At 40.8% G+C, this 15993-nt stretch overlaps 1 protein-coding gene across 1 annotated transcript in view; it reads left to right on the forward strand.

Moving 5' to 3' along the window:
* The window catches only part of DYNC1I2 (dynein cytoplasmic 1 intermediate chain 2), a gene marked incomplete in the record, with an annotated part of 278955 nt that overhangs the window by 210249 nt on the left and 52713 nt on the right, over window positions 1-15993 (forward strand). Inside the window, 1 exon segment of the mRNA XM_053698430.1 lies at window positions 15891-15993. Within this exon segment, the coding sequence (XP_053554405.1) occupies window positions 15891-15993 (103 nt within the window).

Consider the following 15993-nt stretch of genomic DNA (forward strand, 5'->3'; position numbering starts at 1 on the left):
CCTTTAAAAATGAGGCTTCTGTTGAACAGATTTGCAAGGTTGCGACTTGGTCTTCGCTTCATACCTTTTCAAAATTTTACAAATTTGATACTTTTGCTTCTTCGGAGGCTGTTTTTGGGAGAAAGGTTCTACAGGCAGTGGTTCCTTCCGTTTAACTTCCTGCCTTGTCCCTCCCATCATCCGTGTACTTTAGCTTTGGTATTGGTATCCCACAAGTAATGGATGATCCGTGGACTGGATACACTTAACAAGAGAAAACATAATTTATGCTTACCTGATAAATTTATTTCTCTTGTAGTGTATCCAGTCCACGGCCCGCCCTGTCCTTTTAAGGCAGGTCTAAATTTTAATTAAACTACAGTCACCACTGCACCCTATGGTTTCTCCTTTCTCGGCTTGTTTCGGTCGAATGACTGTATATGGCAGTGAGGGGAGGAGCTATATAGCAGCTCTGCTGTGGGTGATCCTCTTGCAACTTCCTGTTGGGAAGGAGAATATCCCACAAGTAATGGGTGATCCGTGGACTGGATACACTACAAGAGAAATAAATTTATCAGGTAAGCATAAATTATGTTTTTAGCTATGCTGGATGATTGTGACCCCATGGTGGTCCCAGAAAAATTGTGTAAAATGGACAGGTTTTTAGAGGTCCCTGTATACACTGATGCGTTTCCGATCCCGAAGAGGGTGGCGGATATTGTGACTAGGGAGTGGGAGAGACCAGGTGTACCTTTTGTTCCCCCCCCCCCTATCTTTAAGAAAATGTTCCCCATAAATGACCCCAGGCTGGACGCGTAGCAGACGGTCCCTAAGGTAGAGGGAGCAGTTTCAACACTTGCTAAGCGTACAACTATACCAATAGAAGACAGTTGTGCTTTTAAAGATCCTATGGATAAAAAATTGGAAGGTTTGCTGAAGAAAATGTTTGTTCAGCAAGGTTTCCTTCTTCAGCCAATTGCCTGCATTTTTCCTGTAACTACTGCAGCGGCTTTTTGGTTTGAGGCGCTGGAGGAGTCGCTCCAGAGGGAGACTTCATATGACGAAGTCATGGATAGAATTCATGCTCTAAAGCTGGCTAATTCTTTTATCACTGATGCCGCTTTCCAATTAGCTAAGTTAGCGGCGAAAAATTCGGGTTTTGCCATTATGGCGCGAAGAGCGCTTTGGCTTAAATCATGGTCAACTGACGTGTCGTCCAAAACAAAGTTACTAAACATTCCTTTCAAGGGAAAGACCCTTTTTGGTCCCGAGTTGAAAGAAATTATAGCGGATATCACTGGGGGGAAGGGCCATGCCCTCCCACAGGATAGACCGTTTAAGGCCAAAAACAAAGCTAATTTTCGCTCCTTTCGCAACTTCAGGAGCGGACCTGCTGCAACCTCTGCTGCCGCAAAGCAAGTTAACGCTTCACAGCCCAAAGCAACCTGGAAACCCTTGCAGGGCTGGAATAAGGGTAAACAGGCCAAGAAGCCTGCGCCTGCTACCAAGACAGCATGAAGGGGTAGCCCCCGATCCGGGACCGGATCTAGTAGGGGGCAGACTTTCTCTCTTTGCTCAGGCTTGGGCAAGAGATGTTCCAGATCCCTGGGCATTAGAAATTGTTGCTCAGGGGTATCTTCTAGAATTCAAGGACTCTCCCCCAAGGGGAAGGTTCCACATTTCTCGTTTGTCTTCAGACCAGACAAAGAAACAGGCGTTCTTACGCTGTGTAGAAGATCTTCTAAAGATGGGAGTGATACACCCAGTTCCAATTGCAGAACAAGGACTGGGTTTTTACTCAAACCTGTTTGTAGTTCCCAAAAAGGAAGGATCTTTCAGGCCAATCCTGGATCCTAAAAATTCTAAACAAATTCCTGAGTTTCATCTTTCAAAATGGAAACCATTCGGACAATCTTGCCGATGATCCAGGAAGGTCAATATATGACTACCGTGGATCTAAAGGATGCGTACCTACATATTCCTATCCACAAAGATCATCATCAGTTCCTAAGGTTCGCCTTTCTGGACACGCATTACCAGTTCGTGGCCCTTCCTTTCGGGTTGGCCACCGCTCCCAGAATTTTCACAAAGGTGCTAGGGTCCCTTCTAGCGGTACTAAGACCGCGGGGCATTGCAGTAGCACCTTACCTAGACGACATCTTAATACAGGCGTCGTCTTTTCACAGTGCCAAGGCTCATACGGACATTGTTCTGGCCTTTCTAAGGTCTCACGGGTGGAAGGTGAACGTAGAAAAGAGTTCTCTGTCCCCGCTCACAAGGGTTCCCTTCCTGGGAACACTAATAGACTCGGTAGAAATGAAAATATTTCTGACAGAGGTCAGGAAGTCAAAGCTTTTAACTACTTGCCGAGTTCTTCATTCCATTCCTCGGCCTTCTGTGGCTCAGTGCATCAAGGTAATCGGATTAATGGTTGCGGCAATGGACGTTGTCCCTTTTGCCCGAATTCATCTAAGACCACTGCAGCTGTGCATGCTCAAACAGTGGAATGGGGATTATGCAGATTTGTCTCCTCAAATACAAATGGACCAGAAAACCAGAGACTCTCTTCTCTGGTGGTTGTCTCAGGATCACCTGTCTCAGGGAATGAGCTTCCGCAGACCGGAGTGGATCATTGTCACGACCGATGCCAGTCTGTTAGGCTGGGGTGCGGTCTGGGACTCCCTGAAAGCTCAGGGTCTATGGTCTCGGGAAGAATCTCTTCTTCCGATAAACATTTTGGAACTGAGAGCGATATTCAATATGCTCCAGGCATGGCCTCAACTAGCGGAGGCCAAATTCATCAGATTTTTGCTCAGCTGACCCAGCTATGGGGCATTCCAGAGTTGGATCTGATGGCGTCCCGTCAGAACACCAAACTTCCCCTTTACGGATCCAGGTCCAGGGATCCCAAGGCGGCATTGATAGATGCTTTAGTAGCGCCTTGGTCATTCAGTCTAGCTTCTGTCTTTCCACCGTTTCCTCTTCTCCCTCGGCTAGTAGCCAGAATCAAACAGGAGAAGGCTTTGGTAATTCTGATAGCGCCTGCGTGGCCACGCAGGACTTGGTATGCAGACCTAGTGGACATGTCATCGGTTCCACCATGGAAACTGCCATTGAGGCAGGATCTTCTAATACAAGATCCATTCAAGCATCCAAATCTAGTTTCTCTGCAACTGACTGCTTGGAGATTGAACGCTTAATTCTAGCTAAGCGTGGGTTCTCTGAATCAGTTATAGATACTCTGATCCAGGCCAGAAAGCCTGTCACCAGGAAAATTTACCATAAGATATGGCGGAAATATCTTTGTTGGTGTGAATCCAAGGGTTACTCGTGGAGTAAGATTAGGATTCCAAGGATATTGTCTTTTCTCCAAGAAGGATTGGAGAAAGGTTTGTCAGCTAGTTCTTTAAAGGGACAGATATCTGCTCTGTCTATCCTGTTACACAAGCGTCTGGCAGCTGTACCAGACGTTCAGGCGTTTGCACAGGCCCTAGTTAGAATCAAGCCTGTCTACAGACCTGTGGCTCCTCCATGGAGTCTAAATTTAGTTCTTTCAGTTCTTCAAGGGGTTCCGTTTGAACCTTTGCATTCCATAGATATTAAGTTGTTATCTTGGAAAGTTTTGTTTTTGGTAGCTATTTCTTCTGCTCGAAGAGTTTCTGAATTGTCTGCCTTGCAGTGTAATTCACCCTATCTGGTGTTCCATGCAGATAAGGTTGTTTTGCGTACCAAACCTGGTTTCCTTCCAAAAGTGGTTTCTAATAAGAATATTAACCAGGACATCATTGTTCCTTCTCTGTGCCCTAATCCAGTTTCTAAGAAGGAACGACTTTTACACAATCTTGATGTGGTTCGTGCTTTAAAATTCTATTTAAATGCAACTAAAGATTTCAGACAAACATCATCCTTGTTTGTCTATTCTGGTAAGAGGAGAGGTCAGAAAGCGACTGCTACCTCTTTCCTTTTGGCTGAAAAGCATCATCCGATTGGCTTATGAGACTGCTGGACAGCAGCCTCCTGAACGAATTACAGCTCATTCCACCAGAGCTGTGGCTTCCACATGGGCTTTCAAGAATGAGGCTTCTGTTGAACAGATTTGTAAGGCAGCGACTTGGTCTTCACTGCATACATTTGCCAAATTTTACAAATTCGATACTTTTGCTTCTTCGGACGCTATTTTTGGGAGAAAGATTTTGCAAGCAGTGGTGCCTTCCGTTTAGGTTACCTGACTTGTTCCCTCCCTTCATCCGTGTCCTAAAGCTTTGGTATTTGTATCCCACAAGTAAGGATGAATCTGTGGACTGGATACACCATGTAAGAGAAAACAGAATTTATGCTTACCTGATAAATTACTTTCTCTTACGGTGTATCCAGTCCACGGCCCGCCCTGGCAATTAAGTTAGGTTCAAATTTATTTTTATAAAACTACAGTCACCACTGCACCCTATGGTTTCTCCTTTTTCTCCTAACAGTCGGTCGAATGACTGGGGGGGGCGGAGCGTGAGGGGAGCTATATGGACAGCTCTGCTGTGTGCTCTCTTTGCCACTTCCTGTAGGGATTGAGAATATCCCACAAGTAAGGATGAATCCGTGGACTGGATACACCGTAAGAGAAAGTAATTTATCAGGTAAGCATAAATTCTGTTTTTTGTGTGTGTAGATAGGAATGAAAGTAACGGGGTAAATAATTCAAATTCATATTGGTATTCTATTCCAGTTTCATATTAGCCTAGTCAGCATATGATTAAGTTTGTATTAAAATGTGTTAGCTCTGTTGAGACATTTTAATAATGCAAAAACTTATCTTCTGTGTACAAGTATAATGTAGACCTGCACGGGCGAAAAATTTGGTTCAGCAGAATCCCACCTTACCCCAGTTTAAGTAGGCTCTTCCCTTAAAGGTGCATACCCACACATTTGTTAATAGATCTAACTCTGTAATATCTAAAAAAAAACATAAAGGTGTATAGAATGCGCAGATATGGTTTAGTATGTTTTGACATATGTAACTGAGGGAACAAAAAGATTTAACTTAAACAAAACCTTTCTTTTTTTAGGCAGAGTCTTAATATAGCGCATCTTAAAGGGACACTGAACCCAATTTTTTTCTTTTGTGATTCAGATAGAGCATGTAATTTTAAGCAACGTTCAACTTTACTCCTATTATCAAATTTTCTTCATTCTCTTGGTATGTTTATTTGAAAAGCAAGAATGTAAGTTTAGATGCCGGCCCATTTTTTGTAACAACCTGCTTTTTGTAACAACCTGGGTTGTCCTTGCTGATTGGACAGCACCAATAAACAAGTGTTGTCCATGTTCTGAACCAAAAATGTGCTGGTTCCTTAGCTTAGATGCCTTTTTCAAATAAAGATAGCAAGAGAACGAAGAAAAATATATAATAGAAGTAAATTAGAAAGTTGATTAAAATTGCATGCTCTATCTGAATCACGAAAGAAAATTTTTGGGTTCAGTGTCCCATTAACAACTGAGTGTGTGTGTGTGTGTATATATATATATGTGTATATATATATGTGTCTGAGTGTGTGTGTGTGTGTATATGTGTGTGTATATATATATATATATATATATATATATGTGTGTATATATATATATATATATATATATATATATATATATGTGTGTATATATATATATATATATATATATATATATAATCACCCTAATACCATTATTTATAGCTATATCTGATATTCTGTCATTACCCTTCAGTAAATATGAAATAATTCAATATGGGTAAAGTAGAGGTCTATACACAGAGGTCAATATCTCGTCTAAAATTTAACCCATGAGGTGCAGTAGTATTTAGGGTAAATATCCTAAATATTTCTCTAATACCCAGTTTTGCTTCTCTGTCTCCCCCCCTTTTCCATATGGGGACATGGTCAATGGCTTGTATCATCAATAAGCTAATGTCTGAATTATGATATTCCCTAAAATGTCGTGCTATGGGGGTGTCCGATTCTATGTCCTCATTTGATCTTAAATGTGCTAAAAACCTGTCCTTTAGGGATCTCTTTGTTTTCCCAACATATTGTTTAGAACATCCTCTGCAGGTTAATAGATAAATTACAGTAGCGCAATTTATATAAAATTTGATGATATGAGATTTTTGGGTACTTGTTGAGGAGGAATTTGTCACCTTTTATTACGTATTCACATGTTTTTTTGCAGATATTAAGTCTACAGCGAAAAAAACCCTTTCCTCTGTTTTAACCAGCATTTATTTGTTGTTTTTCCTGAACTATCTGAGGGAAATATGTAGTTTCCTATTGTCTTACCCTTCCTGGGAATTAAGTCACACCCACCTTGTACTATCCCTTAAGTATAGGGTCTGAATATAAAATAGGGATACACTCCTTGACTATATTACATATATTCCTATACTCTAGGCTGTAAGCTGTAATGAATTTAGGTTTTTCTCTTTGGTGTTTTTCCTTAGTTTCTTAACCTGTTTTTTATACTTTAACAGTTTATATCTAGGTAGAGCATCCACTGCCTCTCTTGCCCTGTTCAGGGTTTGTTTGTCATATCCTCTACTACTTAGACTTTTAGTGATTATGTACTGTCCCTTGGGAATACCCTTTATAGTATGTCTTGGATGACATGAGTTGTATTCCAATATAGTGTTCCCTGACATGGGTTTTCTATATAGGTCGGTTTCAATTAATCCAGTTTCATTATTTCCGTTAATCATTATATCATTATATCTAGGAAACAGTGTTTTTGTTCTGTTCACCTATTAGTTTGATACCACTGTCATTTTGATTGAAATAATCACAGAACATTTCTACACCTTGCTGATCACTTTGTCTAATGAAAAAAATAGGTCATCAATAAATCTTGCATACTTAATGATCTTTCCCGGTAAGGGGTTCCTGTCGCCAAAGCTGTGGAACCGCTCCCACCATCCCATAAAGAGATTGGCGTAACAGGGGACAAATTTTGCCCCCATAGCGGTTCCACGTCTTTTGAGAAAGAAACCCCCTTCAAACATAAACATTATGTGTGAGTAAATATTCAATTGAAGTTATGATGAACTGTTTGGTTGTTATATCATAGTTACTACATAGGAACTCCACCGCCTGTATGCCTTTTTCGTGAAGAATATATATATATGCACACACACATATACATTCACATTTACCGGCCACTTTATTAATACCACATTCTAATATGTTCAATTGCTTGGTAACACAAATTGCTAATCAGCCAATCACATGGCAGCAACTCAATGCATTTAGGCATCTAGACATAGTGAAGACAACTTGTTGAAGTTCAAATCAAGCATAAGAATGGGGAAGAAAGGGGATTTAAGTGACTTTGAACGTGGCATGGTTGTTTGTGCCAGACAGGCTGGTCTGAGTATTTAAAAAAACTGCTGATTTACTGGGATTTTCATGCACAACCATCTCTAGGGTTAACCCCAGGCAGGCCTGGGTGCAAGGCCCAAACAGGGAAAATTGCAAAAAATAATACATTAATATAGCACACAGAAAAAGTCCAGCCTGCCTGGGGTTAACTGCCTGTGACTCTGGTGACAGTGCAGCTTCCTGAGAGTGCTGTTTTGCACCCAGGGCTGTGCATGTTACAGGGTCATAGGATGTGTACCCGGTCTGGCTTGAGAGTGCTGACCCCTCCCGTGTTTTGCATATGTCCGGGGAGATTACATGAGCCTGTGCACCCTTCATTTTTACACAGTTGTTTGATTGTGAGCCTGCATTGTGTGGCTGTTTAGGGACCCAGGTTTTTGGAAGAGACCTTGACAAGGTACCTGGGCTTTTCCCATTTGGCCAGATGCGGTAACTAACTCTTCCATTGCTGTTTTTTTATCTTAGTTGCGAGCTTGTAAGTGAGTGCTGGACTTTCTCTGTGTGCTATATATATATATATATATATATATCAGAGATAATTAGAAAACTTGTTTACGACCGGAAGGGGAGGAGTTAGCAGCTACCTGCACGCTAGCATCTTGCTCTACCGTGAAGGGCATTATCGATCACCCCCCACCTGTGCTTATCCTTGGCCAGAGAGAAGCTACCTGGTCTGGATACTTTTTACAGAAGCCGGTCTCTAACAGCAGACAGACTCAGGTGCTGAGTCGTGACGCCAGGCGGCGTTCTTATACAGTTTTATCCTGCTATGGGACAGATAATATCTCAATAAACCCGTGGAATCAGCTCAGGCTTACCACCAGGAAAAAGAGGGGAGATACTGTTGCTGTATGCGAGGCGGAGATCTTGGAGGTGATTGAGATCGGCGGCCCCCCCCACCAACTACGGCTGTATATCTACCCCCGCCAGAAAGGTCTTGGTCCGGTAGGACGGCAAGGTACCCCAGACGGTGGACGTCCCTGGAGGCGTGTTCTGGCCAGAGCGTGAGTCGCTGAGGTTCACGGGCGGGCTTGGCAGAGAGAGGACGCTGGAGCTCAGTCGGTGAAACGGCACTCTGCTGTAGGAAGTCTCGCAATAAGGAGCCGTGCAGCACTCTAACCACCGTTTGAACCAGGAAGGCTGGGACTCACTGGCAGCAGTGGAAGAGAGGCAAATGCCTCAAGCAGAGCCGGTATTATGGGGAAGATAGCTGCCGCTAAGGTCTGGTAAGATCCTCCAATACATTCTATATCTATGTGAGCTTGGACACGCTGTGTGTTACTGTGCAACATACACCAGACTACCTAAAATACCTCTCCTAAAAACTGTGCTTAAGCTGGACATAGCGAGGTAAAAAGAGGCCCTATTCCAGGCAAAAAAACTCCCCACACTTTAACAATAAAACTCTTTTTTTTCTTAAATATAAAGGTTCAAGTGAGAGTGGAAATAATATCCTCCTATTCTTTTGAACAACTGGGTCTGCTCTATAATTGGCCCTGGGGAATTACACACTACCTGGACATTCTGGAGAAAAGTTCCCTTGATTTAAAAAACTTGGTCAGAACAAAAAGGTTTCCTCTCGAACAAGGGACTGTTTAACATAACAAGAGACTCTCTCCTATCCTCAATCGGGTTGGGCCTGACCATATAACTGAGTTTGTGGGTCTAATGTGTTTGTAAGGTATTATATATCTGAGAGATAAGGGCCCTAGAAGTTGGCCTTAGGGGCTGCATAAATGGGAAATATCAGATCTGGGTAATATAACAAAACCCAATTATGAAAAAAGTGTTGAAAAAAGGAAAAAAAGTCTGGTTAAAAGGTTGATATAATCTGTTTTGAGTTAAGTGTTCTACTGTATTACACCGCATACTGTTTTTTCACATATAGAGATTGTGAATTTCTAGGCAGAATAACTAAGCCCGCTACTTTTGCGTGGAATTAGGAAACTGAGATCAACATTATCTTGTGAGGTGGTATGCTGATTTTCACCTGTTTTTCTTTATTCACACCCTCTAAGGGGCCTTATTGCTGCGCTCCTAGAGGGTCTTGAAATTTGAGTCACTGTTTGTTTTTTTTTCACTAGTTGTATTATAGACTCGTGTTTATATCACTGTATTTGTTTTGCTTGTTTGGTACACATAATCTCGCTTTACTTCACTTAGAAAAGGAAAGGAGAGAAGGAGATAGAACAAGGGAAGGAATAGGACCCCTTGATTTATATATAGTTTAAGACTGACCTTAATAAGATTAGCCTGATAATTTTGTTTTAGGTTGCGTAGCACACACTCACTTGTTTCAGTGTCTTTCCTATTGGATCTAGGTCTATATCTCCCTTAAAGGGACCTAAAGCTTGAAAATACACTGAGGTATCTTAATTTCAGTACTAGGGCTGAATTTTGTTCACTTATTCACTTAATTCATGGAAAGATTCATTTCACATACTAAAAACTACCTCACCCAGCATGCCACCTAAATCAAAAGATGAAAAAAGCTAAACCAAATGAGAGTAGCTCTGAGATATTTAATCAAAATGATGCAGGGGCAAGTGGTCCTGATAACTCTCTACTAATTCAACAGATCTCAGAACTAGTTATGCCACAGTTTGAAGCTTTAAAGTCAGAAATTGTCATGGCTACGAATGAAATTAAACAGTTTGCAATTCGTATTAATGAAGTAGAATCCAGAGTATCAGACGCAGAAGACAGATTAGCAACACAAGAACAGTTGGTTAAAATACATGATACTAAACTTCCTGTATTACAAGCTAAAATCGAGGAATTAGAGGATAGAGCAAGGCGCAATAATTTGAGGGTGGTAGGGCTCCCGGAAACTGCTGAGTATCATGATTTAATAAATTTTGCAGCCCACACAGCTCCCAAAACTTGTAGGCAGTAACATAGATAATGTAAGGTTACCAATTGAGAGAGCTCATAGATAGGTCAGCCCAGAAGGAACCTAGAGGGACAGCCAAGACCCAGAGTAGTTATTATTAAATTTTTAAACTATCAAGACAAATTCCACATCCTCAGATTGTACCGTAAGAACAATAATATTATGATAGGATCCAACAAAAATTTTACTATTTCAGGATTTTTCGGTGGAGACTCAGAATAAGCGTAGAGAAATGGCTCCATTTTGCTCCCAACTGATCAAGGCCAATTTAAAGGCAAGATTAGTGTACCCTGCTAAAGTGATTTTAGAGGAAAGATGGAGAATCTCGCAGTTTTACAAAACTGGAAGAGATTAAGACATATTGTAAGAGTATAGGCCTGTAATTCAGGTACTTTTTGGACTAGAGAATGAATCCCAAAGGGATATTCAATGGCGGTTCTCCAGGTGACAGAGGTAATCATGTGTAACTTAGTTGACTACTTGAGCAGGATTTTGTCTATGGAGAAATCAGGGGGGGGGGGAGTGGGGGCCGAGGGTGTCGGGGGAGGTGAGTTCCTCCCTTCTTCTTTCTTTTTTCTCCCCCCCTTTTCTTCTTTTTTTTTTTTTTTTTTTTTTTTCTCCTCTCTTCTCTCTTCTCTTTTTCTCTCCCCTCCTACCCCTAGTAGTCTAAATGGTTAAGTTGAAACTATTATCCTGGAATATTGGAGGGATTTCATCCCCACGTAAAAGGAAGTTAGCCATTAGACACCTCGGCTATCAAAAGCCTGATATAGTGTTTGTCCAGGAGACCCATCTCAGACCCAAGGAGGCTATCAAATTAAAATGCAAGTGGGTGGGGGAGGTAGTGTTTTCACCCCATATGATAAATCTAAGAGAGGTCTAGCAATACTAATACGTAAGCAACTTGATTACAAAATCATAACTGTAGAAAATGATACAAATGGGAGGTACCAAATTTTAGAGATGGAAGTTAATGGTTCCACTTTTGTTTTTTTGCAATGTGTATGGTCCTAATAGGATGGACAAAAGTTTCTGGGAAGATTTAAGGTTGAAATTGTTCCTGCACACAGGGAAAAACTTGATAGTTGTCGGTGATTTCAATTTGGTTTTCTCTCAGGTTCTAGATAGATCAAAGACACCAAATCTATCAAGAAAAACGAGGGGAGTAGATGTCCTTCAAAGATTTACTAAGAGTCTGGTATTACAAGATATCTGGCGGCTACAGAACCCGGATCGGCGGGAGTATTACATGCGCTTCTAGGGCACATGCTTCTTTCTCAAGGATTGATTTCTTCTTAACCATTAAACATATGGTTAAAATAAAAATGCGGGCTGATATCCAAGATATTTTGATCTCTGATCACGCTATTATTTCATTAGAGCTAGGACTAAGTGAGAAACCAATCTCAACAAATAAGTTCTTTTTTCCTCAATATCTTTATAACAATCCACACTTTAAAAAATGGATTCAGAAAAAGATGGTATCAATATATTGCTGAGAATCAAGACTATTCAGATAGGCCAGAGATTCTCTGGGAAACCGCGAAAGCCGTCTTTAGAGGGGAGATTAAGGCGTATGTAGTAAGAATAAGGGCAATATGGAGGAAAAGAGAGGAGCAATTAGCTAACACCTTGAGTAATAACTACAGGAGATATCTTACCGCTCCTTCACCCGAGCAATGGCTTAAATATAAAGATAGTAAAGCTGTGTATGATCTGTTTCTGAAACAGCACTCTGTATCAGAAGATTTAAAGCTTAAGGCCCTATATGCTGGGGTGCATGGTGTCTCAGCTAAATACCTAGCTAGGATTGTTAAAATAAGACAGCAAAAAAATTATATCTCAGCAATTAAATTTAGGAATACCAGAGTAACTGATCCCCTCAGCAATTAGAGCTGCCTTCTTCCAGTCATATCAAGAATTATATGCAGAGAAGCAGATTAACTCCCTCTTGAAACAACAGTTCTGGCAAGGTTTAACCCTCCCGCAAATTAATAAAGAGGCTCTTCAAGTGCTGAATAAGCCCTTCTCTGTAGAAGAAATCGTGAAAGCCATTCAGAAGCTGAAGCTAGGGAAAGCTCCTGGGCCAGATGCTCTACCAGCAGAGTTTTATAAACTCCTCTCTGATCAGACTCCGTCAGTGTTAGTTAACTTATTCAATGACTATTTTATCAGGAATAAACCCCAATCCCCCTTATTCGCGGCTTCTAACATAGTCTTGATCCCCAAAAAAGGTAAAGACCAGAGCTAACCTCGTCATATAGGCCTATTTCACTCTTGAACCAGGACTATAAGATCCTTACATATATCTTGGCGAGTAGATTGAAAACTCCCTTAGGAGAGCTCATACATCCAGACCAGACGGGTTTTATGATGGGCAGGAACCCCGTTAAAAATCTGAGGAAAATACAATTGGTTCTTGACTTTTTTTGGAACAAGGTAGAAAGACATGGCCCTAAACCGGACCTCGCGATACTTACAATCGACGCCGAAAAGGCGTTCGATTCTATCGTTTGGGACCACCTGTTAACAACGCTAGGGAAGTTTGGTATAACTGGCTCCTTTCAATGCTTTATTTCACAATTATACAAGAAGCCAAATTCTTCAATCATTGTAAATGGAGAATTAACTGAGAATATTATCCTGGGGCGGGGTACCCGTCAGGGGTGTCCACTATCCCCATTTCTTTTCAATTTATCCCTCGAACCACTTGCAATTCTTTTGAGGAAGGAAATGCAAGGTATTCAGCTGGGAGGTCAAAAGTTGGTTCTTTCTTTGTTTGCAGACGATCTCCTGCTTTTTCTGAGTAATGTAAGGACCTCTATCCCTCGGTTATTGGAACTATGTAACCTGTTTAGTTCGTTTTCAGGTTACAAAATTAACTACGGAAAATCAGAGATTATGTGGATACGTAAACCTATAGGCCCCTGTACCCATCCATTTATAGAATCTACTCAGATCACTTATTTAGGAATTACATTAAGCACCGACCCTAACAGATGGTATGAACTCAATTTCAAACCCTGCATCAAGGGCCTGATTCTGAAATTGCAGAACTGGGGGCATCTTCCTCTGTCCCTCACTGCTCGAATCATGTTAATCAAGGTAGTGCTCTTCCCCAAATTGCTATATTTTCTGCAGAACCTCCCGCTTCTGCTATATAAAAAAGATTTAGATACCTTTAATAAGGCGTTTAATCAGTTTATCTGGCAAGGCAAGAAACCACGGATCTCACTACTTAAGCTAACTCTCCCTAAAGCTTTTGGAGGCATGGCCTGTCCCAACTTGAAACTTTATATCTATGTTGCAGTAGAAAAATTTGCTCTGGATTGGATCACCGAGAAGAATCAAATCTCGTTTTATGAGATCGAGTCTACTCTGATAAAACCGTTTAGTTTGAAGGCAATCCTTCACCACACGGCAAGTAAATTACCAGATCAAGTATGCCAGTTGGTCACTTTTAAGTTGTGTTGTACAAGCTTGGCAGAAAATTTGCAAGGAACTTGGAGCAGATTTTAGGAAATCAGAATATCTACCTATAATGGGTAATCCGAATTTTCCAATAGCATGCAAGCCCTCGGTATTTGAGCTATGGGCCAAATGTGGGGTGAACTATGTAATTCAGTTATGCGATGGTAACCAGTTGAGACTCCGCTCGTTCGAGAATATTGTTAACCAGCTCCATCTTCCGAGGTCTAGCTTCTTTGCCTATTTGCAAATTAGGCATTGGGTGGAGAATCTGAGATTAGAGACAGGGGTGGGCATAGATAACAAAGATCTGAAACATATAATTACTGATTATCGTGAGGGGGTGAGCACTATCTCCCAGCCATATACTGCTATTATGAGAGCATGGGGCCAAAACAATCTTACAGATATATCCACAAAATGGGCAAAAGAAAATCTGAGATTAGAGAGTGAGACTATAACACAGAGTATGTCACTGGTAGCTAGGGCAACACATATGCATGCTTGGAAAGAATCTCATATGAAACTAGTTAATAGGGCATATTTCACCTCCAGCCAGACTTGTTAAATGGAGTCCCTGAAAAAGGGAATTGTCCTAAGTGCAGTAAGGAACGCACAGATTATGTTCACTGTTTTTGGTCCTGCCCCAAAATATCCCAATTTTGGCAGAAGATCAATTTCTGGGTCTCTAAGATTATGGGGACAAGCGTCAAAGTCACGCTACAAACAGATAGTGTTCTTATGCAAATATACGACAGCTCTCCCAAATAACAGATTTATTAATGTATGTATCTTGATAGCACGAAATTTAATTCTAAGAAACTGGAAGAACCATAAATCACTTAAATTTACCGATTTTTTTGAAAGAGAAGTCCAGTACCAAATGGTTCTGGAGCAATATAACTCAAGATCTATTAACCCCAAAACAAGTTTCTAGATTTTTTAGTAAATGGAAATCATACATATTTCACTTCCCGAGGAGATGCAGGAACAGGCGGTGTTGCAGTATAAACCTTCACCCTGGCTACAAAGCCAAATAGAAACGGGGCCTGCTCCCTAAATCATGGTTGGGCAAACACTAGAGGAAAGACGGGGATGTTGGGGAGGGTTGTCCTGGTTAAATTTTATCAAAGCGAGAGGAGGGAGGAAAAAGATAGAAAATCTCCCCCCCCCCCCCCCCTTTTCCTTTTTTTTTTTTTTTTTTTTTTTTTTTTTCTTCTCTCTCTTCTCTCTTCCCCTTTCGCGCTTGGCCCTCCCCCCCCTTCTGCCTGGCCTTGCTCTACGCCTGTTCTCTAGAGGGGTTGCTTGACTTATCAAGAAGGGAACTATAGGTCTCCGCAACGTCTTAAAACTCAGGAGGAAGAGGTAGACAAGGAGTTACTAGTATAGTTAACCCCCTGTTATAGTTACCAGGAGCTTGTAGCTGGCTCCCGGAATGTTCCAAGTAGAATCCTTACTAGCAAAATTAATGATTAACAACCGGAATATAGCAGTATTTAGTGGTCTAGGGACTAGTCTCGGTCAGTCTGAGTAGGAATTATGTATGCATTCAGTCGAGTCTTAATTTAGTTTTCAGGAGAAGAGGACCTATCTTCAAGCAGTATGCAACCAAGGAAGGATGCTTTCCTTTGTTTAGCTTTTTTTTGTAACTTTACGTCCTTCTTGTCTTTCTGTTTAAACTAGATGAAATGGAATCTAAATTCAATTACCCAATTGTTCATCGCTAAGTTAATTTTTGTCATGTAACAAAGAAATAGAGATGCATTTGATTTGTACTGTATTGGAGCTGTGTCTCCTATATTGTTGATTTAATTTACCCTTTTCAATAAATTTAAAAAAAAAAAAAAAAAAAAATATATATATATATATATATATCTATCGAGAGAGAGAGATATAATATAAATTCTAGCTTTGTAGTGACACAGCCAATCAGAGGCTGTATTACAAGAGCCATTTTAGATCATGAGAACAGAGAATGAGGTATTGCTTTTTCTCTCTTTTTATACTAGAAGTTAATATATATATATTGGATAAATGCTATAGATGGCTGAACTTGCTTGGCGTTTTAAATGATCTACGCTACTTATAAGCCAAGTATATAATTTAAACAAATAAATTAACTGAGGGCTTGCTTAAACTTCTTTTTATTACTTTTACAGCAAAGCGGGCATAAGTGAGATGTTTGAGGGCCATCAAGGACCAATCACAGGAATTCACTGCCATTCTGCTGTGGGGGCAGTTGACTTTTCACATCTGTTTGTC

This window comes from Bombina bombina, chromosome 1, assembly GCF_027579735.1.
Source record: "Bombina bombina isolate aBomBom1 chromosome 1, aBomBom1.pri, whole genome shotgun sequence".
Lineage (NCBI taxonomy): Eukaryota > Metazoa > Chordata > Amphibia > Anura > Bombinatoridae > Bombina > Bombina bombina.